The following is a 25,898-nucleotide window of genomic DNA, read 5'->3' on the forward strand; positions in this document are numbered from 1 at the left end:
GAATACTTTGTTTTCCAAGAGAGGGAACCCCAGAAACAGCATCTGGAATAGACCAGTTTGTATAATGATTGAGAAGAGCCACCTGCAGATGTGACCCACCACAAGACAGGGCTGAAAGCACAGGGTGCAGAGTCCAATGTGAATTCTCAAGGGCAAGTTCCCAAAGATGACTGAAGGACAGACCCCTTAGGCTGCTACCTTATCCTATTGCAGAGGTTCTCAAGCGTGGTTACAGACCCTTGGGACCACCCCCCCACACACCGCCCCGCCCCGCCCCCGGCCCTTCCAGAGGGACCTACGAGGTGAAAACTATTTTCATAATAATACTAAGACAAAATTTGCCTTTTGTAATGTGTCGACATCAACACTGACGGGGCAAAAGCAATCATGAGTCAAACTGCTGGCACTCAGTGCGGGTCAAGGCAATGGCCTTGCACTGTATTAGTCATTAATGTATTCCTCACTGCCAGGGACTTGCTGCAAACAAAAACCCCAAAAGTCAGTTTCACTTACGAATGGCCTTGATGAAACAATAAACATTATTAATGTTATTAACTCTCTACCTTTGAGTCCACATGTTTTTATTATTCTGCGTGACTAATTGGGAAATACACATAAAGCCCTTCTGCTATATACTGAGTACTGGGACTGTCTTGAAGAAAAGCACTTGTGCAATTCCTTGAGGTGCAAGCTGGACAATTTCATTGTCATAAAACATCATTTTTACTTGAAAGAACAAATGACAGATTATGGTTATTCAGCCTTAAGAATTTGGCATACATTTTCTTAAAATTGAAATAAGCCTGTCACTTCAAGAAAAACACCTGACGGTATTTGCTGTCAATGATAAAATTTGAGCTTTCAAGCAAAACTTGGGATCTTGGGAAACTTGTATCCACCGCCATGAATTTGATAGCTTTTCAATACTTAAACACTTTACTGATGAAATTGGAAGTGATCTTAATGAATACGATTTTTTTAAACGAGTGTGATTTTTGATGTTGCATAATGAAATGTCTCAATATCTGGATGATCTGCATAACTCAGTAAACCAATATTTTCCAAATGACCAATAGATGATGTTATAAAATCATTCATTTGTGAAAGATGCATTCAAAGGGCAAGCGGAAAGCAACGCATTTTAATGTAACAGAGTATAAGTTCGTTGATACGGTTTCACATTCTATATTGTAATTCTCCTTTAAGAAACTACCATTTGCAGAGTTTTGGTGTAGCATCAAAGAAGATTATCTGTAATTATCTGAAAAGGTTATTTAAATATTCTTCCCATTTCCAATTACATATCTGTGTGAGACAGAATTTTCTCATATACTTAAGCCAAAAAAAAAAAAATGCCACAACATGTTAAATGCAGAGGCAAATATGAGGATCCAGGTGTCTTCCATTAAACCAGGCATTAAAGAGATTTGCAAAAATGTAAAACAATGATGCCCTTTTTACTAAATTTCTTTCGTTTGGACAATATAGTTATTTTCATAAAATATGTTAACATGTAATAATTTAATCACTGCTAATTCATTATATGTTACTTTTAAAGTTAAATAGTAAGTGATATTTAAAATGTTCTGTTTTAATTTCTGAGACGGTGAAATATTGAGAGATACAATCCATATTAACAAAAGCATATTGGAGTTCTCAATAATTCTTAAGCCCATAAAAAGGGCCCTGCTCTGAGATGCTTGCAGAGAAAGTGGAATTTGGGACGAGTAATTAATAAGAGGAGGACCTGTCATGTTATCAGCTTGCACTACCGTTGAGAAGTGTCATGACTTAATTGGGCTAAATGGACAGGGTTGGTTATCAAGACAGAATCACCCCTGGAGGGGTAAAATGAAAGTCGTCTATTACCTAAGATTGGCAGAAATCACTTTTGTGAATATTGAATTCTCACGGTCCTGATTAGACCTTGAAGGGCACCTTTTTGTGCCCTTCCAATTGTCTCCAGTGCCCCTAGTGCCCAAGTCCATCCCTTTCCCTCCAGGGAAAGTCTGGTCCTGTCCCTGCTTGATACTGACCATCGTGACTAATGTGGGCTAAAAATCTGCCTCCCGGGTCATGGTGAATGCCACTCTGAGTCCAACAATCAGTACCCAGTACTTGGGAAGGCCCCAGGCGCTTGCAGGCGCTAAGAATGAAAGATGAGCATGTCGTGGCTTTTGTCCTGGAGGACTTCTCAGTCTGGTGGAGAAGAAAGGCTCCTGAAGAAATAATTACAGTATGATGTGATAAATGCTCTTCTGAACATAGTGACCAACTTTTTTCCAACCAAAAATTAGGACACACTCTGACATCTGACAATGAAACAATTTTGAGGTACTTGAAACACACGTCTGCTATACATATTAAGAAACTCCCAACAACTCCGCAGAAATTCTGTATAGCTTTGTACTTGATTTGGCCTAAAGACCCAGAAACAATGGTCTGTACCCTTAAAAAAATTCTGGGAAATAACAGTGTCAGTACAGAAAAGAGCAAGAAACGCCTTAGGATTACAAAAGATGAGTAATAGGCCCCTAACATTTTCTTTCCTCTGGGTTAGTGGATGGGAGGCACTAGAGGAAATTTTTTCCATCATGCTTGTTCCAAGTGGTTTTTTCCTCTCCAGGCAGAGAGTCCAAGTTTGTTCACACAGGTCTCCCACATCAGCTGAAGCAGATCAAGCTGAATCCCAGAGTCAGAAGAATGAACTAATATGAGGCTTCTAAGATCTCCAGCCTTGATTACATGTGGCTAAAATTAAACCATAAGGTTCTTGATCTGCCAAGAAATGGAGTCCCCTCTGGGTGGGCTGTTTGGGGACCATGGAGGTTATGGTCTAGACTGGGTCTTCTTAAGTCCCAACCACGTACCCTTTGCCCCCCTCCCTTTGGGGCTGGCCCAAAACCCTCTTTTTAGTTTCTTTCTCCAGCCTCCCTGTTCTCTCCCAGCTGCGGCAACTCCAAAGTGAAGTGAACAAGACTAAAACACACAATGAACCAAAACACGCTCAGTGCCACACATGGACATCCTGCCACCCACAGTTAGAAAGAATGGGCTACACTGGGTCTCAAAGGCAATCCAAATGAAAGGCAGGACAAGGAGCCTGACAAACCCCTTCTGCCTCTTGGATCCACTACCATTAGCCATTCATTCTGAGGGTTCTGCATCCGCAGATTCAACCAACAACGGGTCATAAATATTTGAAAAAAAAATTCCATAAAGTCTCAAAAAACAAAACTTGAATTTTCCACACAATAACTACTGACCTAGCATTTACATTGCATTTACAACTATTTACATGGTACTAGGTATTATAAATAATCTAGAGATGACAAAGTATACGGGAGGATCTGCCTATGTTTTATGCAAATACTACGTCATTTCACATATACGGGATTGAGCATCCACGGATTTTGGTATCTGTAGGAGTCCTGGAACCAATCCCGCTCGAATGCCAAGGGACGATTGTACTTACGTTGGACTACGGGCAAATCGTGATGTCTCTGTGATCTCCAGTGAGCTCATTCACAAAAGCCCACAAAAGGTTATTTTGAGGATGAAATGACAACATATGTAAAACTGCTTGCCACTCAGTAAGCTCACTATTCATAGTTATAATTTTCATATCATTTGTGTGATTATTTAATTAGTGTCCGTCTCCCCATTAATCTCTGAGTTGCATGAGACCATGGGTTGTGTCTTTTTTATTCACTCTCACATCCCTAGTGTTTAGCACAGTGTCTGCCACATGTTAGGCATTTGATGAGACCACTGTTTGATAAAAGGGAGTTGGTAGGGTCCTGATTAAGGATTTACTCTAAAACAGCAAGTTTGGGGTTGCCTGACAACTCTCCTGGATTCATACTGTCTACCTGGAGCACGGTGTAATAAGGATTCTAAGGTGGTCTCTGATATATTACCAATACACGCTATGGTTGAGGATGTTGAGTATTTGTTGACCTTGGCCTGCGCAGTCAAGAGCAGGTGGTCCCTCTTGCCAGTTCTTTCCAGAACAAATAGGCTGGTTGTATGGACAGAGCCACTTCAGGAGCACTGAGGTTACCAAATATCTGACCTGAAGAGAAGCAGCACGACCTCAGGAATATTTTTTAAAATCACAGGTAAGAAAACACTTAGACCAATGCTCTGCAAAGAAGCTGAAAGCATCCGACTATTATATCTGCCTGTCTCGATGAATTCGCTTTCTTGGAATGTGTTTCATGAAGGCATTGATTGGTAAGAAGGAGAAGCTAGTATATCCCACAACCAGAACTTTGTAATACCCTCTCCCCCAACCCATAAGGAAGCTGTTCTACTCACGAGGGTAATCCTTTGGGTGTGTCTTCTCAGACCAGTTCCCATAAAATGTGAGCCTGTACTTGGCAGTTCCACAGGCGCAGCAGTCTAGGATTGGCTTGTCAGTCACCCCGTCAAATGTGGAGTCTGAAAGAGTCAGGAAAGTCACCAAGTTAGGAAGCAGCGCTGAGTCATTTATAGGACAGCACCATCTCGGTCTCGTTCTGTCTTGAAGGCTTGGGAAAAGAAGATGAGGTACAGTTTTCACCGATTAATAACTCAGAACCAGGTCCAGCTATAAAGGATTTTATATACCTCTAGGGTGATAACTATATATTTTGCAAATTAAAAAAACATCAGAACTTTTGTTCTAATAATGTGAGGAGACCTATGGGACCAATAAGGTAGAATATTTGGGATGGTGGTCCATCTTGATATATTTTCTGGGCCCAAATCTCCTTCCCCACCCCTCCCACAACAGGATTTCTCCACCAAATTTTAAGAGGAATATGCCTGTGTGTTTTCTCTAAGGAATATTCTCTGGGGCCAAATTGCCAGGACCAGAAAAAGCTTTGAAGGAGAGAAATGAGAACAAGCAGAGGGATGTGAAGAACTGCTGAAAATTATTTCTAAAAAGATGTGCATGTATAGTCACGTCACTTCTTATCAAGCTTTCAGAGAGTTTACTGGGAGGGTTGGGGGTTTGGGAATATGTCCATAAATTCAGGTTTACTTCTGAGCATAGAAGCAGCCGGGAAAAACTCAAGATTCCCAATCCGCCCCCACTTTTAACTGCGAATAGCTGATAAGTGGAGAAAGATTACATGAATAAATTCAGTATTTCCGACTGTCAAGCCCACACCCCTAACTGTGCATTGTTGCTTTTGGTCTGTTCTGCTTCCTGCAAGATGAAACAATGTCTACAGATGCAACTTGCTGCAATTGCTTTTTCTTTGCTTCCTCTGGAAGTATTAACATAAATGTTCTCTCTCTTTTTGCAAGTTGGACATTTATTCTTAACTATTATATAAAGAGCAGCAACAAAGAGTATAAAAATCTTTTTGAGTGTTAGGAAGAGCATTTTACAAGTCTTCCTTATGGAATTCACTGGGTTCATTTGGTTTGAATATGCAAAACCAGTGATGGGGTGGAAGAAGCGAATTCTGGGTTTGAGGATGGAGACAAAAGTATGGGATATTGTAATAATAACTATATTGTATAGAGTCTTCATACGTGCTGATCCCTTTCCATATATTGTCCCATTTGATCCTGACAAACCTAGGAGGTCAGGACGTTGGTTAACCCCATTTTATAGATCATGAAACTGAGGCACATTAGGTGACCAGCCCAAGGCCACAGGGTTAGTAAGCAGTGTAGGTAGAACTGGAGCTCAGGTCTTTTTGAGTCCACAGCCCATGCTCTTAACCTCTACACTATATCACTGCGGGAGAGACCTTCTGCTGGATAGGTCTGCATAAACACCAATGAGAGAAATTGGTGTGTGTTTCTCTTTTTGCTTTTTCAAATGAAGAATGGTACATTTGAAAAATTACCTCCCTACATGGCTCCAGAATCTCTAAAGAAGAGATCTGAAGCCACCCCAAACAGAAATCATTGTTTGCCTACTTTTTGTACACTAGGAAGAGGCTAGAGCGTTGTTTGTGTTAGGAGAAATCTTCCCACTGCCTCATGTACATGAAGTCCAGATCTGATGCCTGTGTGAGCCACTTTGATACTTAAGGGACAAGCCCTGTTGACTATATTTCAGGAAAGGTAGCGTATATGAGTAACTCCTGAAGGTTCTTCCTTTTCACATTTCCATTATGATCACCTATGTTGTTAAAAAAAACTAAATTAGTTTTGAGAAAGGAATTCAGAGCTAAGAGATACATGCTGGGGTTTCAATTGTAACTACTCGGTACTGTAAAGGAGGCAGCAATAATCTCTCAAAAAACCAAAATAAGGCAAACTGGTAGCTTTACCTTATCAAAAGGGCTCTCAGATATAAGTAGTGAACTTAAAGATGCGCCCAGGGGTTCAAGGGAATGCACTTATAATAAACCTTTTGGAATTCCAAAGGAAAATAAGCTTCCATTTAAAAAATAAATTTCTAAGTTTGAAAATAAAAACAGACATAACTGTTTCCTACTGAGAAAAAGCCCACTGAAAATGAATCAGGTTTTCAAAGGGAAGTGATAACAAGTGTTAACTTACCCCTCTTCTCCTAACAGTGCAGGGCTTGCCCAATACAGGTAATTGCAGGCCCTGCAGCATCTCCCAAGCTGTCCCCTCTCCCTCATTTCTACTCTTAATCCATCAGTTTTCTTTTCTACTGTCATCCTTTATTCTTTGCTCCTCTTCCCTTGTCTTCTTTTTCTCATGATCCCTTCTCTGCCCACATTTTCCTCTCATCTCTGATTTTCCCTTCATCTTTTCCTCTCTTTGTCTCTCTCCCTTAATTGTCTATGACATGGTATTAAAGTGAGTATATGTGTGCATTTGTTTATTATAGGTCACCTTTTGGAATATTTTATGTTCCTCTGTTTTTAAATGTAAGTAGCTTAATGTTTTATGTTTCTTTTAAAAAATAACGATTGCCATTGCTTTTAATCTGTGCAATTCTTAATTTTCCCCTATGGATAAATAGCTTCAACTGGGGAAAAAAAAAATAGACACTAGTTTCTCTCTTCCTTTCCTTGATAGATTTGATTTGACTTAACAAAGAGTATGAATACCTTAATGAAAGAGCTGGAGATAATCAAGTGGGCATACACATTTAAGAAAAATCCCTTTGCTCTATGCTTATATCTTAAAGACTTTCTGTACAGGATCTGCTTTGCTAACTGATGGATTTCCTCATGGGTCTGCTGTCTCCAGGGATCATATACAACAGCACCTAATGATCCTATCGCCCAGGTCCTGCCGGGTCTTTTTTTGTCCCCAAAGTTGCTGTTGGAAAGAGGTCTTCTTATACAGATTCGTGCTTAGTCATTTTGATAGGATCTCTGCTTCAGAAGTGGTAACCAATAGAGATTTGCAAGGTCATTTTATTGACACTGTATCCGCAGAATGTTAGCATATTCATAGCTTAGACAAGGCTTTCACAACATCAGGACTGAGGCTTTGGAAAGTGCAGTTTAGTTGATGGTTGCTGTCAGTACATGGGGCTGACAGTGAAGTGTCTTCTAGGTACCCTCGAATCTGGGAAATAAGGCTGTCCTCTGAGAGTCAAACTAACAAAACCTCACCACAGTGGCCATGATTAGCCAACCAAGAGGTGAGCTAGAATAGCCACAACTCTAACCCACAGGACCTGGATGTCATCTCATGGAGGCTGGGCAGGGATGGGATTTGTCCATTAGGAACCAAGAGCCTCAAGAGTTGAGAAGTTCTGGATCTGGGGAAAGGCTAAGTGAATCTGTGGACTATGAAATACAGGAAAGCCTCAACAGCCATGCATGGTGATGCCCACCTGGAAACTGCCCAGGGCGCTGGCCCACAGGTTGCAGCTCTCTGGCGCCTTTGGCAGGCATGACACTAATGCAGGGCAGCCAACTCTCTCACCCTTTAGCTCCTTCCATGCTCTCCAAGAAGTCCTCCACATAGGACCTAGTTTCTGCTCCAGTTCATCTATAGGGAGACCTATGCTTTGATCTACTCAAAGTAACAATCCAAGCTACTGAATTGGGAGGTAGACACTCTGATAGAAAGGCAGTGGTTAGGGCAATGGCTCCTAGGTCCAAACTCTGACCTCCCCCACTAGGTGTATCATGCTGAGTGAGCTCTTTAAACTTTTCATGTCTCAGGCTTCTCATTTATAAAATAGGTATGATATAATAGTCTTTACCATGTAGGATTGTTATGCAGATTACATGATTAAGGCATGTGAAGTGCTTAGAATGGTGCCTGGCATGTAGCAGGCACTAAAAGAAAATAGCTCTTGTTATTATTTTCCCAGAAGACCTTTATCAACTTTTCTTTTTCTTAGTAGCTTACGATTTGCTAGAAATAGAATGATTTCTTCTGAAAACGCAAATTGTTCTAAATGTAAAAAAAAAGTCTGCACAAATTAATAGAAATGAAAGAGTGAAGATGTATAATTTCAGAACATTTTCCATGTTTATTTAGTTCTCTAATGACTTCTAAACACATTTGGATGTTTCAAACTTTAATTTTTCATGGTAGATTAATAAATAAGCTTTGGGCTGTAGATAACAATAGCTAACACATACACATATATAATATATATATGTATGTGTATATATGTATGTATGTGTGTATATAAGCGTGTATATGTATGCGTGTATATATGTATGTGTACATATCAATATACATATCAATATATATATTTACTATGTACCAAGGAGGCACGGTACTATTTTACATACATTAAGTTGCATGACGAGGGCTTCCCTGGCGGCGCAGTGGTTGAGAGTCCGCCTGCCGACGCAGGGGACATGGGTTCGTGCCCCGGTCCGGGAAGATCCCACATGCCACGGAGCGGCTGGGCCTGTGAGCCATGGCCGCTGAGCCTGCGCGTCCGGAGCCTGTGCTCCGCGATGGGAGAGGCCACAGCAGTGAGAGGCCCGCGTACCGCAAAAAAAAAAAAAAAAGTTGCATGACGAGGAAGGGCAGAGGCAGGATTTGAAAGTCAGCTGAATCTGAATCCAGGACTCTGCTCCAACCTCCTCCGTCTACTTGGTCCCTATAAGCTTTGTTAGAACACGTTCAAGGAGAGGGAGTTGATGAGCCTGCACATCCAAGGACGAGATCCTTGAACGAGGTGAGATCACAACGTCAATGACCCCTGGACATCCCCGTTTCCCTAGAGAAAATCCCCCCCTTCCTGCCTGGGTGCCCCAAAAGTTCCTGCTGGTGATTACTCCAGACAACTGTTAACAGACTTTTTAAAGGTACACAATGGTGCGTTCCTTAATTAAGTTCTGTGAATTATTCCAAGGAACCTCTTCAGAATAATCACTGTTCCACAAAAATAAGAAGACGACGACACCAATATAAGGTACATATCTCCTACCCAGGGAATCAAGCTGAGTAATTAGAGTTTAAGGCAGATCCAATTACCCACAGCACACAGCCAGATTAAAAACTGGAGCTACGTGAGGACACAAAACCCAGAGGAGCTCAGAAAGCCCAACTGCCTTAATTCCTGCAGCTGAATGCTTGGACTCAATGATCCACCTTCCATGTCTCTAGCCCTCTCTCACCCACACGTCCACAAATCCTTACCTTGTTCACAAAGTTTCTTGGTCAGAGAGCCCTCATCTTGAAAATAAATGATGCGTTTCTGTACGATGCTAGCCCTGTGGGGAAAGAGGACACAAGCACATGGTGAGGAGGGCAAGTCTGGAGGATGTCAGATCCCGGCTTGTCCACCTACAGCTGTGTGGCTTTGGGGGAGTGCCCCCAACACTCTGTGACTCAGTTTCCTCATTGGAAAACTGGCGTTAAGAATAATATCTACCTCCCAGGATTGCTATGAGAACTAAATAAGAAAATGTACGTCAAGAGTTCAGCATACACCTAGAAACCACTCAATAACTATTAGTCATGGTGGTGGTGTCGGTGGCGCTCATATTATTATTAAGGTAGGGAGGTGAACTAACAGCATTTTCAATAACTTTTCTCAGTGGTTCATTTACTCTAGTTTCATATCAAATTATTGAGGCCATTTATAGATCAAATAAATTCAAATCAGGAAAGCATGTCAATTTCTCTTCCTGAAGGGGAAAATAAAACCCTAAAAATATATTTTGATTTGTTCTGAAAATGTCATTCTCTATCTTTCCTGAAAGACTAGACGAAACTATCTCCTACGCTCTGAACAAAGACAACTTCAGCTGTTATGTCTCCCTCTTAAACATGTCAAACATAGGATCTTAGAATTTGGAAAGAATATTTTGAGGTTGAAAAATGACTTGCTTTTGGCCAGCATATATTTTCTCTTTAGTCTAGGATTGCACAGACATACGACTCTGCAGTTTATTTTCAGCTGGCCTTGAAGAGGCCTGAAACCCAGCGTTCCAGCAATTTGAAAGTCCACAACACAACACTGAGATGGTGCCGGTGGATCCTGAGCCATTTCTATGGATTTTCTTCAGCAATGTTACCCAATCAAAAGGTAATTTTCACTTTGATTTTCCCTGTTTAACAGATAAAGGGAGCCCTCGACTTTATCACAGCTGACCACACTGAACCAGGGATAGTCACACAAGCTGCCCTGTGTCACGTGATCGCAGACCCAGGAATGGGCCCAAGTGTGCATAGATCTGCATGCAGAGCACAGAGGTGGCTCTCTCAATGGTCTGGGCCTAGGCCAAAACGACTTTCCAAAGAAATGTCTACTGTACACTCAGTCTTTCACAAAAAAGTAAAATTGAGGCCAGCCTATTAATGTCTTTTACAGTCTTTCCCCACCCAAGAGAGAAGAGATGTTGAAATAACTGAATGAAATGTACTTCCTATTGACACAAGCTACTATGATTATTTATCCATTCTGTTGACCATCAAGCAGAATGTTTCTTTGGGCCAAAAGAACACTCGCCTCAAAGCCAAATAACAAAGCCTTCTGTTAGTTGGAGTATCCCATCACCCACCACAGTGCTTCCAGAATGTTCCTCAGTGAAATTGCCTCAGGGACCCCTGTGGAGGGCAAGGAGTAGGCCTAGTGGGAAGTATCCCAGGCCCCACGTTCTTGCTTCAAACAAAGGTTCCAACCTCATTTCAACCCAAAGCAGCCCCCTCTCCCATTTGTCTTCCTGTTGTATTTGCTGGTGTATTTTCAACAAATAATTGCTGGAGGTGTGCTTAGCGACCAGGCATTGGCCAGGGACACTGTCATGAACAAGACAAACGGGGCCACTTCCCATTCTCAAAGTTGACAGAATAGTGGGGAGAAAGCATCAAACAACTAAACCCTCAGTTAATGAATGGAGACATCCACAGGGTGTGGGAGAGTGTATCACAAGGGTTCCTGACCAAGCCAGGAAAGGTTCCTCCCAGAAAAGGTGGCTGAGCTTAGATTTGAATGACTAGAAGCTAATTAGGCAAGTGGGATGGAGAAGCAAAGGAGAGGGCATGCTTTGTAAGATCCTTGAGGTGGGGAGGGCTGCAGCTCACTGGAGGACCCACAGTGCTAAGCCAAGGAGGTGTGAGATGAGCTGGGGAGGTGGGCAGGGCCACATCGCCCAGAGCCTCCAGGGAGATGGCATTTTACTCCAAGCTTGATGAGAAGTCCTTGGGGAATGTGCCATGAGGAGTGAGATGATCAGTTCTGCCCTTTTAAAAGAGCCTTTGGGGGCTTCCCTGGTGGCGCAGTGGTTGAGAGTCCGCCTGCCGATGCAGGGGACGTGGGTTCGTGCCCTGGTCCGGGAAGATCCCACATGCCGCGGAGCGCCTGGGCCCGTGAGCCGTGGCCGCTGAGCCTGCACGTTCGGAGCCTGTGCTCCGCAACAGGAGAGGCGACAACAGTGAGAGGCCCGCATACCGCAAAAAAAAAAAAAAAAAGAGCCTTTGGACCACAGAATAAAAACGGATTGCTATGTGGCTGCAGTACACGGAGCTCCCATGCAAATCAAATTTTGTTTCAATAAAAGTCTCTTGATAAAATGGTTTGAAAACACCTGATCTGGGACTTCCCTGGCGGTCCAGCGGTTGGGACTCCGTGCTTCCACTGCAGGGGGCATGGGTTCGATCCCTGGTCGGGGAACTAGGATCCTGCATGCCAGGTGGCCAAAAAACAAACAAACAAAACACCTGAACTACAGGATAAAGTACAAACTTACCATGGTATTCAAGGCTCTTCATAAAAACCTCCCCCAAACACCACCCTGGCTTTGTTGGCATTTTGTGCCATGCTCCCTGGGTTCTAGGCTATGCAAAGTGTATCCCCCTTGTCTGAACACCTCTTTCACTCCACCACTCCCTTACCTGTGCTGTTTCCTCTCCCAGAATCTCCCATCACCTGTCTTGGCTAGCACTGGTAACAAATACTCTGAATTTTCTTCCTCCTGCTGTGAGTGGGAGAATAATGGCAAACCCTATGATATAAAGGCATGATGATGCTTAGAAAAATTAAATCACCCCCAGATTTTCCAAAACTATCATTATAAATATTTGAGGGGCCATATTTCCTTTAAGATATTTCTATTTCTTTCATGCCTTGTCAAGTTGGCCCTCTTTTTGATAACAGTTTTAATTTCTGAGCCCTTATTATGTGCTAGTCACTGTGCTAGGGAGGCCCTTCATGTACATTATCTTACATACCTTCTGCTTTACATGTACTACACATCCTCAAGCTGTTTATCAAAACACTTGGGCTAGATGTGTTTTTGAATTCAGAGGTTTTCAAATATTAGGAAGTTAAGATGGCAATAGGCCATTAACATCCCCATGATCAAACATATCTATATTCTGCCACAAAATGTGACACTATTCATACTACGAGAGTAAACAGAACTTATAAATAGCTTCACGGCAGTTTAGGTCAAGTTCAGCAAACTTATCAAAATGCTCGTTTTCAGAGGGATTAAGATGAGGGTTTGTGGCTATTTTCACCCTAATCTTACAGGTGACGATGACTGAGATGCAGGGAGGTTAAGTAACATGCCCAAGGTTTGAAGCCTCCCACCTACTGCCAAAGTCCACGGTCTGTCTGAGGCTCAGAGTGCTTGTAAGGACTAAACACGATTACCTATAAAGAGTGTAACTGCACTGTGAGGAACGTATTGTTATAAATGTAACCTCGAATTGATTTGGCGGGATCTATTTTAGCATCTCACGGAGCACACAGTGGAGAGCTGAGACTTCCGTGGGTCTCCCCGGAGCCTGGGTCATGATCACCTGAAGCTCTCCATGAAAAGACGAGCATATATCCCCATGTCCAAGCTTGGCCAACCCTCTAGACCGTGCCCTTTGGATTTCAAACTCTGTGCAGATCCAATGTGGCATACAAGGCTTGTTCTGATCTGGCCCTGGTGATCAGGCTTTATCTCTATCCAGTCCCTCCTGAGCACCCTACCCAAACCATATCCTATATCTGTCTTCATGATCTCACACCCTTGGGCTCCTGTCCATGGGACTCCTTCTGTCCTTCCTTGTGATTCCTCAATATACACCACACACACACACACACACACACTCTCTCTCTCTCTCTCTCTCTCTCTCTCTCTCACCTAACTCATACTCAACTAAGACGTTACTTCCTTCAAATTGATGTCTTGCCTAGATGTTCTTCCTTATGAGAGCCATAGCCACTTGGGCTTCTCCTACCCAGCACTTATTAACCTGTATTATAATTGCCTGTTTACTTTTCTATCTCCTGTGCTAGATTATAAGCTTCCTGAGAGCAGGAACTGTACCTTACTTATTTCTATAGATGTTAGTATCATTGCAATCCTGGGATTCAAGTAGAAGGAACAGAGTTTGGAAAGGAAAGAGTTTGAGATTGAGCTATCTGTAGGGCATGATGGTGGTCGTAGGGGGTAGTTAGACACAGGGACCTGTAACTCAGGAGAGACTTGAGGGGTGGGGAGGATGGATATGGCAGTCACTGGGGCAGAAGTCAGGATCAAAGCTTTTAGAGTGGCCGATGTCACCCAGGGAAAGTGTGTGGCATGAGAAGAGAGTCTAGCTGAGCCCAGAACTCTGAATGCCAACATTCACCCACAGATATGCCAGCAGAGACCAAGACTTTGGAACACTTGGTTGCAGAAGATGTTTCTTTTTACTCCTCATTTGGTCAACTCCTGAGAGAATTTTATATTCTGAAAAAATACATTTCATTTCGAGTCTGTTCCCCTCAGAAGTATAAAACTCAGCAGAGATTTATAAATCATATTATAGTTCAGAAAAATAATAGCTTTACAAGATGAGAATGCTGTTAGTAAGAATTCCCTCAGCATTTCAAAATGACAAATTTCTCCCATTCTGTGTTGCAATTTGGCAGTCCTGTTGCATAGCATTTATATACTGATATACTGAATGCTCTCTTATCATGAAAGAACGTGTTAAGGAAATCTAAATTAAATTTCTCAGTATGTTAGCTTCTCAAACTTCAGAATTTTGAGGTTCTAAATAACTTACTAATCATTTCAAAAGTTTCCTTTTAAACCTAAAGTGGAACATTTCCAGAAACACCATCCTGAATCTCTTAGATGCTCTGCTCTTTTCTGTCTGATGAGTTTCTTCATTTGCTGTTCTTTTTCCTTGGGGAGTTTGCCTGTTGGAAGAAAGTTAGAGCTGGCTAAGTTGTAGGTTTGCTGTCTAGCGCTGAAAAGGCCTGGGATCCCTGTTCTCACTGAAAAGGGACAAGGAGACCTCAGAAACTGAAGGACTTGGGAGAGATCAGGCCACGAAATAAGAATACACGTGGGTCCTCAGGGGCTGGGTCACTGCCACGTAGGGATAATTCATGTAAGGTCCTTACGACATGCATGTTGCACAGAGTAAATACTCAGTAGTGGTAGTCATTATTGTTGCTGGTGTTAAATCACCAGCCCCTAACAAAGTGCCTGACACATAAAAGTACTTAATAAATAAAAGCTATTATTATGATTGATGTCAGGTCTGTCTCCTTTGCTTACGGAGGGAGGAGTGAGGGCGTTATCTTGATCAACTGCTTCAGGAAGAGGTAATGAATGACTAAAATGAAGTTCAGGTTTGCGGTCTCCAGGCTACTTCTGCCAACCTTCTTCCCAATTCCAGTAAAATCCCTATCACTGAACATTTCTTGGAATACTTTACAAAATTTGTCTCTGATCTCAGGGATGTTTTCCAAAGGAGTGATCCAGTTTATAACAAATAACATCTATTTCCTTTTCCCAATGAAAGAACAATTCTGTGGGAGGATGCAGGAATAAAATATTAAAGTCATAGCAATGGTAACATCATCACGAACTGAGGCTATCTGCCTTATTTTACTTTGCAAGGATGCCAAGTGCTAATCTGATCATGGTCTCATGTTACTCAGCAAATATTTACAGAAGCTGGGTGCATTCCATGATCCAGACTCTTAACCAATCTTTTATATGGTTTTATGTGGATCTCAGGAAATGGAGCTGTGTCCAGGAGTTAACAGGCTTCCTGGCAGCTCATGGTAATGTGCCCATGGGAGAAGAAAAGTGAAAGCTTATCTGCAGGGCTTCATCTCCGGGACTCACAAGAATTCCACGGCTGTCCAACAGTAAGGTCACAAAACTATAGGTTCAGAGACTGGTACAGTTGTCTACCATTACTGCAAAGAAGCAAATCTAGTAAATTCTAAAAAATCTAGCTGCCAGGAGATTATTTCTGCTCAATTATCACTCATTCATGAAACACTCACTGAGCACTTACTTTGTGTCAGGCACTTTGCTAGGAGCTGAAGATTCAAAGACAAGTAAGAGATGGTGCCTTCCAGTAAGGACCTTCTAGTCCAACAGGGAAAAAGAGAGACAGAAAAAGGAAACAGGAAATCAATGTTGAGTGCAATAAAGGAGAAGCCACAGGATGCAGAAGGGCAGGAACTAACTTCACCTTGGCAAAGCTCCAAGAGGAGGCAATGACCCCGAAGGTCTGAATTGGCAGAGGGGCAGTGGAAATAGAGGATCCAACAGAAACGTCGTAGAAAAATTTATAAGCACTTAGTAACTTACTGGATCCAGACCAGAAAGACAAGGTTGAGTACAAGATCTTTTATTTATTTTCTGTTTATTTAACAGTTAAACACACTTCTAAGTGCTTCATAGATATTAATTCATTGAATCCTCCCAACAACCCCATGAGGTAGATGCTAATATTATCCCTGTTTTACAGATGAGAAAACTGACAAAGAGGGAGGTAAGTTAACTGATTCCGCATCTGAAACTCCCCGTCTGACGCCCCGTGACTGAAACAAAAGACAGAAGGGGCAAGGAAGAATCTTATCTTTTAATTTTGGGAATTTCTATTGAGATAATTGTAGCTGCACATGCAATTGTCAGAAATAATACAGGAAGGCTGTACATTTTTTGCCTAGTTTTCCCCAATGCTAACAATTTGCAAAACTTCAGTGTCATATGACAACTAGGATATTGGCATTAATGCAATCCACCAGGCTTGAGACTGGACACAAAATTGGTGCCAAAGGGTTAGATGAGGGCCAGGTCATGCCATTCTAAAGAAACTGTGCTTATGATACGCTGCCACACTCTACGACAGAACAACCCCAAATGACTCTAGAAATTCATAGATTCATGTTAGAACCCCAACTGGAGAACCATCTACAAGTGTGATCCTGACTCAGGCAGGTGGCCATTTCTGACTGGGATGAGGTGGTGGCCAGAGGTGGAGTTGGGGGAATTATTGGTAGCAATGATAACTTCTTGGAAAGATGGCACTGAAACTGGACTTGGAGTCCCAGAGGCTGAGTCTGTAACCAGGGATGAGTTCTCTGCAGGAGTTAGAGCTGCACACCTAAGAGTTCCTCGGAAGGTCCACCATCCATGGGCCTTGGAAGCAATGCCACCATCTGCTTTGGGCAGACTTCTCAACCTGAATCAGGGGAATCAGCTCTATGCAGCGCTGTACGTACGCGTATAGCTTAGGTCATGACCAGAATCTGGCTAAGAGGTCAGTTAGGTTCTTAAGAAGACTACAGTCCATCCCCAACCTTGTATGGCCATTGGATTTCTGGAGTTTTGGATTCACATTATTGAACAAAGTTGATCTACAAAACCCTGGTTTTGATTTTAACAAAAATTAGAGGAAAACTAGTTTTAGCACTTAGTTTATTTCTTCTTAGAATGACCCTGAGGATAACAAGCTTATGATTCCATTTTCTCTTATTATTGTCCAATCTTAGACCTCATCTTTATCATATGTCTTGTCAATACTATTACTCTATAACTTTAAATTTTACCCCCTAAAAATCCAATGGAAAATTAATAATGAGGAATTGACTTTCATACCATAAGAGAAATGTAAAAAGAAAAGGATAAAACTGGGTTATGTTTTTAAAGAACTAATTTAGATGTGAGAGTCATTAAAATCAGACAGACATTCATCTACTCATGTTTTTATTTAACAGAGTAGATGCCATGAAGCTGTCTTAGGAGTTGGAGGTAAAAGATGAACAAGACAGGGCTTCCCTGGTGGCACAGTGGTTGAGAATCCACCTGCCAATGCAGGGGACATGGGTTCAATCCCTGGTCCGGGAAGATCCCACATGCTGCGGAGCAACTAAGCCCATGTGCCACAACTACGGAGCCTGCGCTCTAGAGCCTGTGAGCCACAGCTACTGAGCCTGTGAGCTGCAACTGCTGAAGCCCACGTGCCGAGAGCCCGTGTTCCGCAACAAGAGAAGCCACCGCAATGAGAAGCCTGTGCACTGCAATGAAGAGCAGCCCCCACTCACCACAACTAGAGAAAGCCCATGCACAGCAACGAAGACCCAACTCAGCCAAAGATAAATAAAAAAAAAAAAAGATGAACAAGATATAATATGTGTGACACTGAGTAATGGACAGCCTGAGAGATATGAATCAGAATACTGCATAGCAAGTAGTAGAGTCTACCCAATATCTACTCCTTCCATCTGCCATGCTTGTAGAACACTCATTTTTCGAGGGGTAGTACGAGCTAAGCCGATCAGGATAGTCCTGTTCCCACTTTCCCATCCTTCCTTGCAGCTGGGGAAGGGAGCATGTGATTCATATGTGGTCCCATTAACATAAGGGAAGGTTGACAGCACGGAGGGGAGAACTTCTGAGAAAGCTTTGCGTTCCAGATAAAAGAAATTAATGACCCACCCTGTCCTGTCCTTCTTTTTCCAGCCTTGATTACAACTGCAATGTGTGAAACAAGGCAGCCATTTTGTGACCATGAGGAAAAGAAAAAGAAAACTCAGAGGCACTGGTTCTGGCATCATTTAACTGCTGTCACTTGTCAATGACATCATTTAGGTAGCAGTCACCTACCTCCAGCCTTCTTGTTATATGAGAAAAATAAACCTTTATTTGTTGAAGCCATCGTTGGTCAAGTTTTCTAATGAATGCTCCTCTCAAAAGCATGACTACCTGATGGAAAGAGGAATGAAGAAAGTATTGTGGGAGTACAGAAGAGGACAGTTCAAAAGGTAAGGCGGAGCAGGTTCTGCTGACCAGGATATTGCCCTGGGGAGCCACGGAAGGGCTTAGGTAGGATTGCGGGCAAGGATGCCTTGGTCAGAAGAGTCTGGGAGAAGAACACTCCAGATGAGGCCTTAAAAGAGGGCTTGGATTTGGTTGGTGGGAGGTTATGCTGCCCTTTTGTAGAACTTTCAATGGGATGCAGGGGACAGTGTTCGCAGTGACTAGGAAGAAAGCAACAGGCCTGCCAGTACACTCCAGTCTGAAGAGAGATATGGCTGCAAAGGGGTGGGCATGGGGGGCAGCGCAGTGGGAGTTTGACGGGAAAACACAGGAAAGGGAAATATTCTTTTTTCTCTGGAGGGGGCTTTGCCGTGCCTATAAGCTGCAACTGAGGCAACAGTAGAAACCCTTAGGGGTACCTGCTGGGTCACTGGCTGGAAATTTGTCATCTGTTGGAAAAATCTTAAATAAACTCACATGGACAAAATAAATAGACTGCAGGATATAGTCCCAGTTGTGGAAGCTCTGACAAGCCATTCTGGGTAATGATCAGGACCATTTCTCATTTCCTTTAATTGTTTTATACAAAACTATCAATTTTTTTCAGGATCTTTTGAACCTTGACGGGTTCCTCCCTCTGGCTTAAATTGTCCATGGCATTTCTTAACCTTGCAAAAAGATGTATGTCTAATCCTTGAGCCTGGGGTAAAGGCAATACCTCACAATACATCTTTAGGCCAAAAAAAATCATTTTCTCTTAAGGACACAAAAACACAGGGTTTGATATTCCTGAAAAATTACTCTTTGTTTTTCCCAGTAAGTCTTAGCATGTTTTTCAACATTTTGTAATACGATTACTGGCACCTGGGGTATTAGTACTCAAGGGACAACCGACAGTTCACTGTTTCTGTAATATTGTTGGGTCCATGATTCTACTGTATAATGTCTCATATGTTTAAACTGCTAATCAGTGCCTGCCTCGCTTTCCCCTCTAACTTCTTCACGTCTATAAACTCCCGCCAGACTATGAGCCCCTCTGGCCCCGGGACTGTGTCTTAAACATCACTGCACGCCTGGAATCTAACAGAGGATCTGGCCAAGGCTTGAACCTAGGGTTCTTAATCTGGGGTCTGCAGACAGGATTCAGGATGATGAAATTTTGTGTGGTGTGCACATTTCTGGTTAAGAGTTCATAGCTTTCATCTGCTTCTCAAAGGGGTTCCTGACCTTGAAACCTTTAAGAAACTCTATTAGGTCTGAAATGAATGATAGTAGATATGTGAAAAGGCATAACTGTCATTCCATTTCATAAAATCTCCAACTAAGATATATGCTTTTTTCCCCTAAAGATGAAGGTTAAATTTTTATTCCAAGCACCAAGGCTTCAACTGCTTTCTCTCCAAACTATGTTCTGATCTGAAATAGAATCTGTCTTGGTTGGAAAACAAGAAATAGAAAGTGAAGCATTGCTCCTGGGTTTCCCAGGTGTTCCTTGCAGAGTTCTGCCTGCTCCGTGCAGGGCGTTGGTGTAACCATAAAATCACCGCAGCCTGAGCTAGAGGAAATGCTGCCACACTGAAAGCTCCCTCCTGGCTGGTTCACACAGGTCACTATTCTCTGTAGTTGGCTCCACTCTGCCATGGCCACAGCTGCCTCCCCTTTCTGGGGGTTCCTATAAGCCAGGGCAGGCAGCGTCGTTTCTCAGGTGTAAGGAAACAATCCGGGCGACACAGCAGAGTCCTTAAGTACAGGCTACCTGTCCTCCTTTCTGTTCCTCAGGGAGCCTCCCTATCACCCTGGGTGTTCCTGTACAGTGGCAGACCTATGTGCTGGGAGACGCTCCCTCCTCTAGATGGGGTCAGGGAGCGTGTGGGGCGTGATTACGGTTCTCAGCTAGGGATTCACAGTCCACGAAGGGGTTGCAAAGGATTCTCGAACCCCTAGAAAAAAAGTGTATGCAAAATTGTAAGCATGTGCATTGCTTTGGGGAGAGATTTTACAAGAACCACTGCTCTGAGTTAGGAGTAATGATTTTCATGCCCGTTAGTACTCATCGAGGACCCCCCGCCCTGTCCTGTCCCACCTCCCCCCCACCCCAGCAAGGACACGCATGGAAAAGTAAATGCATTCCCTGTACAATTCCCGCAGAAACCTCCTAACAGGTTTCCTCTCCTTACCAACCCATCGAATTTACCTACACTCGACTAGGGGATTAATCGTCACCTCTAGCACATTATCAGGCACCGGTGGTACCACAGTCCTAATGATCCCGTCTCCATCTCCTCCCTGTCCCACCCCACCCCAGCACAGGGTCTGGCACACAGTAGGTCCTCTCTAAACCAAGGTTCCTCTCTCACTTATAGAGCACAGTCCAAGCTCTTGGCTAAACGTCCACAGTCCCGAGCACCAGGACCCGAGCTGCCTGACATGACCACCCCTCCCCCCAGCACTTTCCCCGGCCACCTGAGCTCAGCACTGCCTTTTCACCGTGTGTCACACGACCCCTCCTGGCTTCCGCCCATGCCACTCAAACCAGGAATTCACTTCTGGCTCCACTCTGCCCAGTCACAGCCTGCTCATCTGTCACCATCTCACAGCCTCTTCAGAGTCTCATTGACCAGGACCTTCAGAACTGACCTCCTCTGGGTTCCTAGAACACCGTTGATCCTGCCCATTCATTTGGCATTCGGGCGTTGGGTACTCTTGACGTGTGCTTGCACTTTAACATCTTGTATTACCATTTAACTCTTTGTGAGTTTACGCCTGGGGCTTCTGACTAAGTTCTGAGCTTCTTCAGGGAAGGGGTCTTGCTGTACCCTCATGGCCCCTCTAGCACGTGGCACAATGCCTTTCATGCAGGACACACTGAAGGTGGGTTGATCTGATCTGTTTTCATGGACTGCCTTGACCTGTCATTCAACTCTTTTACAGTCGAGTGTCTACCGTATGTCCACAATCGGGCAAGAAGCACAAACTCTCCTATATTACCAGAGCCACCCAGCATGCTGAGTGAACAGCAAACAATGACTGGTCTGAGTCATGAAACATTTCCCACTGCGTGAAGACCAATTAGGTCTGCTTTGCTTTGTTCAAGCTATGCTGATGGCAACTGTTGGTCTCAAAAGGAACCATCTGGGTTGAATTCAAAATGCCTTCACAAAGCTGGGAATCAGTAGGATGATGGTACGTCTGCCAGGAGGAGGTTAAACCCAGGACAGAGCTTTCTTTATGGAGAAGACAGTTGCTGATTACACTATGCACCCCTCTTCGCTCATCCCATGAGTTGACTCTTTGAAAAAAAGACACCCCTAGGTCTTATATTTTGACTCACTCCAGACTTGTCCCATGTTTCTTCTTTTCAACATCTGCACCCCTCTTGTAGCATCTGACCTCATTCTTATGTCACATGAGCTCATCAGAGGTAAGCCACAATCATTTGGATCCCCACAGAACTCTGGAGCAACAACATGGGACCACATGAGGCCACAAAATCTGGGCATGATTTGTCCTGTTTCCTAGCCTTTGTCATGGAAAATATTTTCAGAGATAAGTAAAAGGAAGAAAGGAACGGAGGGAGAAAGGGATGGAAAGAAAGCAAGAAACAAAAGTAAAGAAAGAAAGGAAGGAAGGAAGGAAGGAAGGGAGGGAGGGAGGGAGGGAGGGCGGGCAAGAGTCTTGACTTTCCGAGTAAAAAATGTGGAAGAGAAATTAATGGCATCTCGTTTTAATGCAGAGTAGAATACAAGTGACCAATTCTTTCTTTAAAACAATATGGCAAATTAAAAAAATTCTACCAACGCTTGATATGGGGGACTTAGGAGTGATCCTGGAGCCTCTTATTCATGTTAAACAAGGTACTGAAAATCTTTTTTTCTTCAAGCAGGCAAGGAATAAATTAAAACCCAACAAATTAATAAAAATATCTATCCTAAAGGTGACAGCGCAACCACATCTATATGTTGTATGTCTTGGAGAGATAAGGAAGTTGGACTTGACAGGATGTGTTCCTGGGAAATGCTTAGATCTTCACAAAGTAGATAAAAGTCTTCACAAAATAGATAAAAGTCACAGTGGAGATGGAGAGGAAAAAGAGGGAGGGAGGGAGGGGGAGGCTTCAATTTCCTCACCTTTATAAGGGAACAAGATTAAAACCAAATGGTCACCGTCTCCGGAGGGCAGCATAACAGATGTCCTAGAAACTGGACCCTCACAGTGTGGTGGACCCAAAGATCAAACTTTTTCTAGGGTCTGTGCCCTGGTCAATGCTTCATTTTGTTTTTGCAACAGAGTGAGTTTGTACCATCAGATTGGGGATGTACATTTCCCTATTTTTCTGGATGGCTCCATGTCAAGGATGTTTCTGATACAAAGTAAGATACATTTCAAGAAAGTGAATGAGCAGAATCCTTATCCTAGGAGGATATTCGGTGATGATCTTTTGGAAATGACACTTTGCACTGTATTTATTTCCCCCTGCATCCAAATGTATCAAGATGCATAGTGTTTCTTTGGGTTGACATAGCTAGTCTTGAAAATCTGTAATTCAACTTCCTGCTTCCTTGGATTCTTCTCTGTTCAAGCTGCCCTAGAGATGACCAGGAGTCCCTCGTGGCCCGAGGTCTAATGTCACTGACTGGCCCAGTTCGGGATGATATTGTACCAGATTGCCTGTAGAAAAAGCTAATAAATCCTGGCCTCCCACGTGCCTGGTAACCTCCTTAGGAAGGCCAAACCAGTCCTTTGATCCATAAACTGCTATGATTTGTGCAATGTATTTTGTTGAAAGCAATAAACTGCAACTGATTGGGCTGGGGATCAGCACACGAGCCAAAGGCAACCACAGATGCGTTAAACACGAGGGATGCTGGCTACTTCTGAGTTGCTTTCCTGCTAATTCTGCCAAGTAGTTCCACATATTGAATAGTGCAAACTGGCCTCCTTGAATTGTCTTTTGCAAAAGAAGTCAGGTAAGTTAAGAGAAGATGGGTCACTTACACAGGTCTAGGTACAGAGCAATGGACAACTGTTCAGAGCACTTTTCTGCTCCTCTCTGGAGCCTGTGGCATAATCCCATTGTGACCCAACATGGCTGTAGCTGACGTGATGACGTGACTTGCCATGCTATATCCCCGACATCCCTGTATTTGTGTGATAAACTGCCGGCATTGAGGGTCGGCTGTGCCTGAGGAACACTACATGGAAACCAGCAGTTATAGCAACATTTCCATTTGGATCCTGTTGGGCTCTTCTGGTTGTTGTCAGGGCTCATCAGCATGAACATGAAGTTGTTTTGATTTGCTGCTGTCTCTCTGCTCTCAGAAAACTGTTATCAGGAAAATCGCATTAATTAGCAACAGCTGAGGGGAGGACCAACTATTTCGGAGCTGCAGCTGCAAGTCTCTTTGCAATCTGTTGCCTAAATTTTAACAATTAACACAATAAATAGACTCTGAATGTATTTAATCACGTTAATTTTGTTTCCCCTCTATTTGTATTACTGTTTAGGACTGGTAGTTAATTTACATTAAATACTCTGATACCATTAGCACGCTTTAAAGCATAACCTCAGCTTTCCTAATCCTGTATGATTTACTGGAAGTGAGATATTGTTTAGCTTAATGCTAATTTTTTAACTTTGAGGGAAAATTAAGAATTAATTAAAATTTACCCAAAAGGTTGGTCTATTAACCAAGATATTTGCTTGAACTGAAAGTCTTATTTTATAGCTATGTTGGGTAACAGAATTGGATAGATGGATACATGGATGGATGGATGGATGGTGGAAGGAGAACGGATAGAATAGAATGACAGAGATACAGAATAACAGACAGATACATACATACATAAGGACTTAGATTTAAACCTCCAAAATTCTAATCCCACTTATTCATTTCTTTTCTTTATAATCACCATGAAATCAGTATGATAAAGACATGGTATAACAGAGACACCTTTACAGTCAAGCAGATCAGGTTTGATCCTGGATCTACCTCTTTAGTGTGACCTAGGTGAATTACAGCCCTGAGACTCAGTTTTCTGCCCTACAAATTAGGGTTAATATCTACTCTTGTGAGCATTAATGAGCTAAGCCAGTGTGGAAAGTTCCCTGGCATGATGTAAATGCTTGAAAAATATGATCTTCCTTTCTTCTTTCTACTTTAAACCTCATGTTGCTATTTAACTTCTCATGTATTTATGCCTTTTCCACCCAGCTAGAGAGTTAATGAAACCCTTATGAAGCAGAGACCTTCTCTTGCTCATCCCTGAGCCTACCCACAGTGCACTGCATAGTGACTAGGGCCCATTGGATGTTGGTACCAATTCACCAGTGTCGGCCCACAAGCCTTGACGTTATCAGCTTGTGTAACAGTAACAACTAACATCTACTGAGTGCTTACTATGGGCCAGGCACTCTGTGGTAAGCATTTACGTACTTCAAGTGTTCTCAGCCCTGGCTACTCATTAAAATCATTTGCAGGATCTTTTAAAAAGTACTGACATCCCAATTCCATCCTAGTCCAAAGAGATCAGATTTCCAGAGGTGGGGCCAGAACACAGGTGATTTTACAAAGTTGCTCAGGTGACTCCATTGGGCAGCCAGGGTCAAGAATCGCTGACATAGATTATCTCATTTAATTCTCCCACTTATGAGGTAGGGACGGTTATTATCCCCTTTGCAGATGGAAAAAGCCAAGGCACAGAGGGAGCAAGTCTCTTGCCCATGTTTATACAAGTCTTAAGCAGTGGAGTCAGGATCGGGAACCCAACATGGTTGACTCCACAACCCACAGCTCTCTCCCAACTCCCATTTACAAGGAAATCTCAAGCTAAAACTATGGGGCAAAGATAGAATATGTAAGTGTCCTAAGTGTTATACAGCAATTTGATCATTTAAAAAGTGGGCACAAACACAGCAAATCTTTTCTATTTAAAAAGTGGGAACAGGTTTCTATCTTGACTTAAATACTTAGGGTCTCTGTGACCCAGTTCAAATCACTTTACCTCTGGGAGCCTTAACCTCTCACAATAATAATGATGTCACCCTTGCAAGAGTATTGGGAAGGTGCTCTGTAAACCCTAAACTACTTTTAAAATGAAAAGAGATACTTCCCATGCCTCAGCTCCTTACCCTCATTTTATAGGAAAGACACCAGAATCAGACTGGGTAGAGCCAGGACTCCAACCTTGACCTGTTTGACCCCAGAGTCCATCTCAAGATGCAAACTGCCTAACGCAATGTTGTAATCAGTTGAGAACCAGCTTGAAAAGTGTTATTAGCAACAGAATCTGTAGTGATTGCGGAGGGATGTGGAAATTAGGTTTTTCTGTAAAGGAGTGCTTTTGAGATGGCCATGGCAGCAGCTATGGGGGCTGGGGGGAGCCCTTCTCCTCTCCCACACTAACCCCCTACCTCACCGCTCCCAGCCAGTAACTGTCACTCTTGGCTTTGTTCCATGGGCTAAAGTGAACACAGAAATGCAGCCTCTTCCAAAGAGA

The 25,898-nt window shown here is 43.0% G+C and overlaps 1 protein-coding gene across 1 annotated transcript in view; it reads right to left on the reverse strand.

Annotated features, from left to right (window-relative positions):
- Positions 1-25,898, reverse strand: part of SPON1 (spondin 1) — a 274,194-nt gene that overhangs the window by 148,200 nt on the left and 100,096 nt on the right. The window contains exons 4-5 of the mRNA XM_067749816.1: positions 9,544-9,617; positions 4,321-4,443 (exon numbers count right to left, since the gene is read on the reverse strand). Of these exons, the coding sequence (XP_067605917.1) occupies positions 4,321-4,443; positions 9,544-9,617 (197 nt within the window). The remainder of the gene's footprint in view (positions 1-4,320; positions 4,444-9,543; positions 9,618-25,898) is intronic.

Source organism: Pseudorca crassidens, chromosome 9 (genome assembly GCF_039906515.1).
Source record: "Pseudorca crassidens isolate mPseCra1 chromosome 9, mPseCra1.hap1, whole genome shotgun sequence".
In the NCBI taxonomy this organism is placed as follows: Eukaryota; Metazoa; Chordata; class Mammalia; order Artiodactyla; family Delphinidae; genus Pseudorca; species Pseudorca crassidens.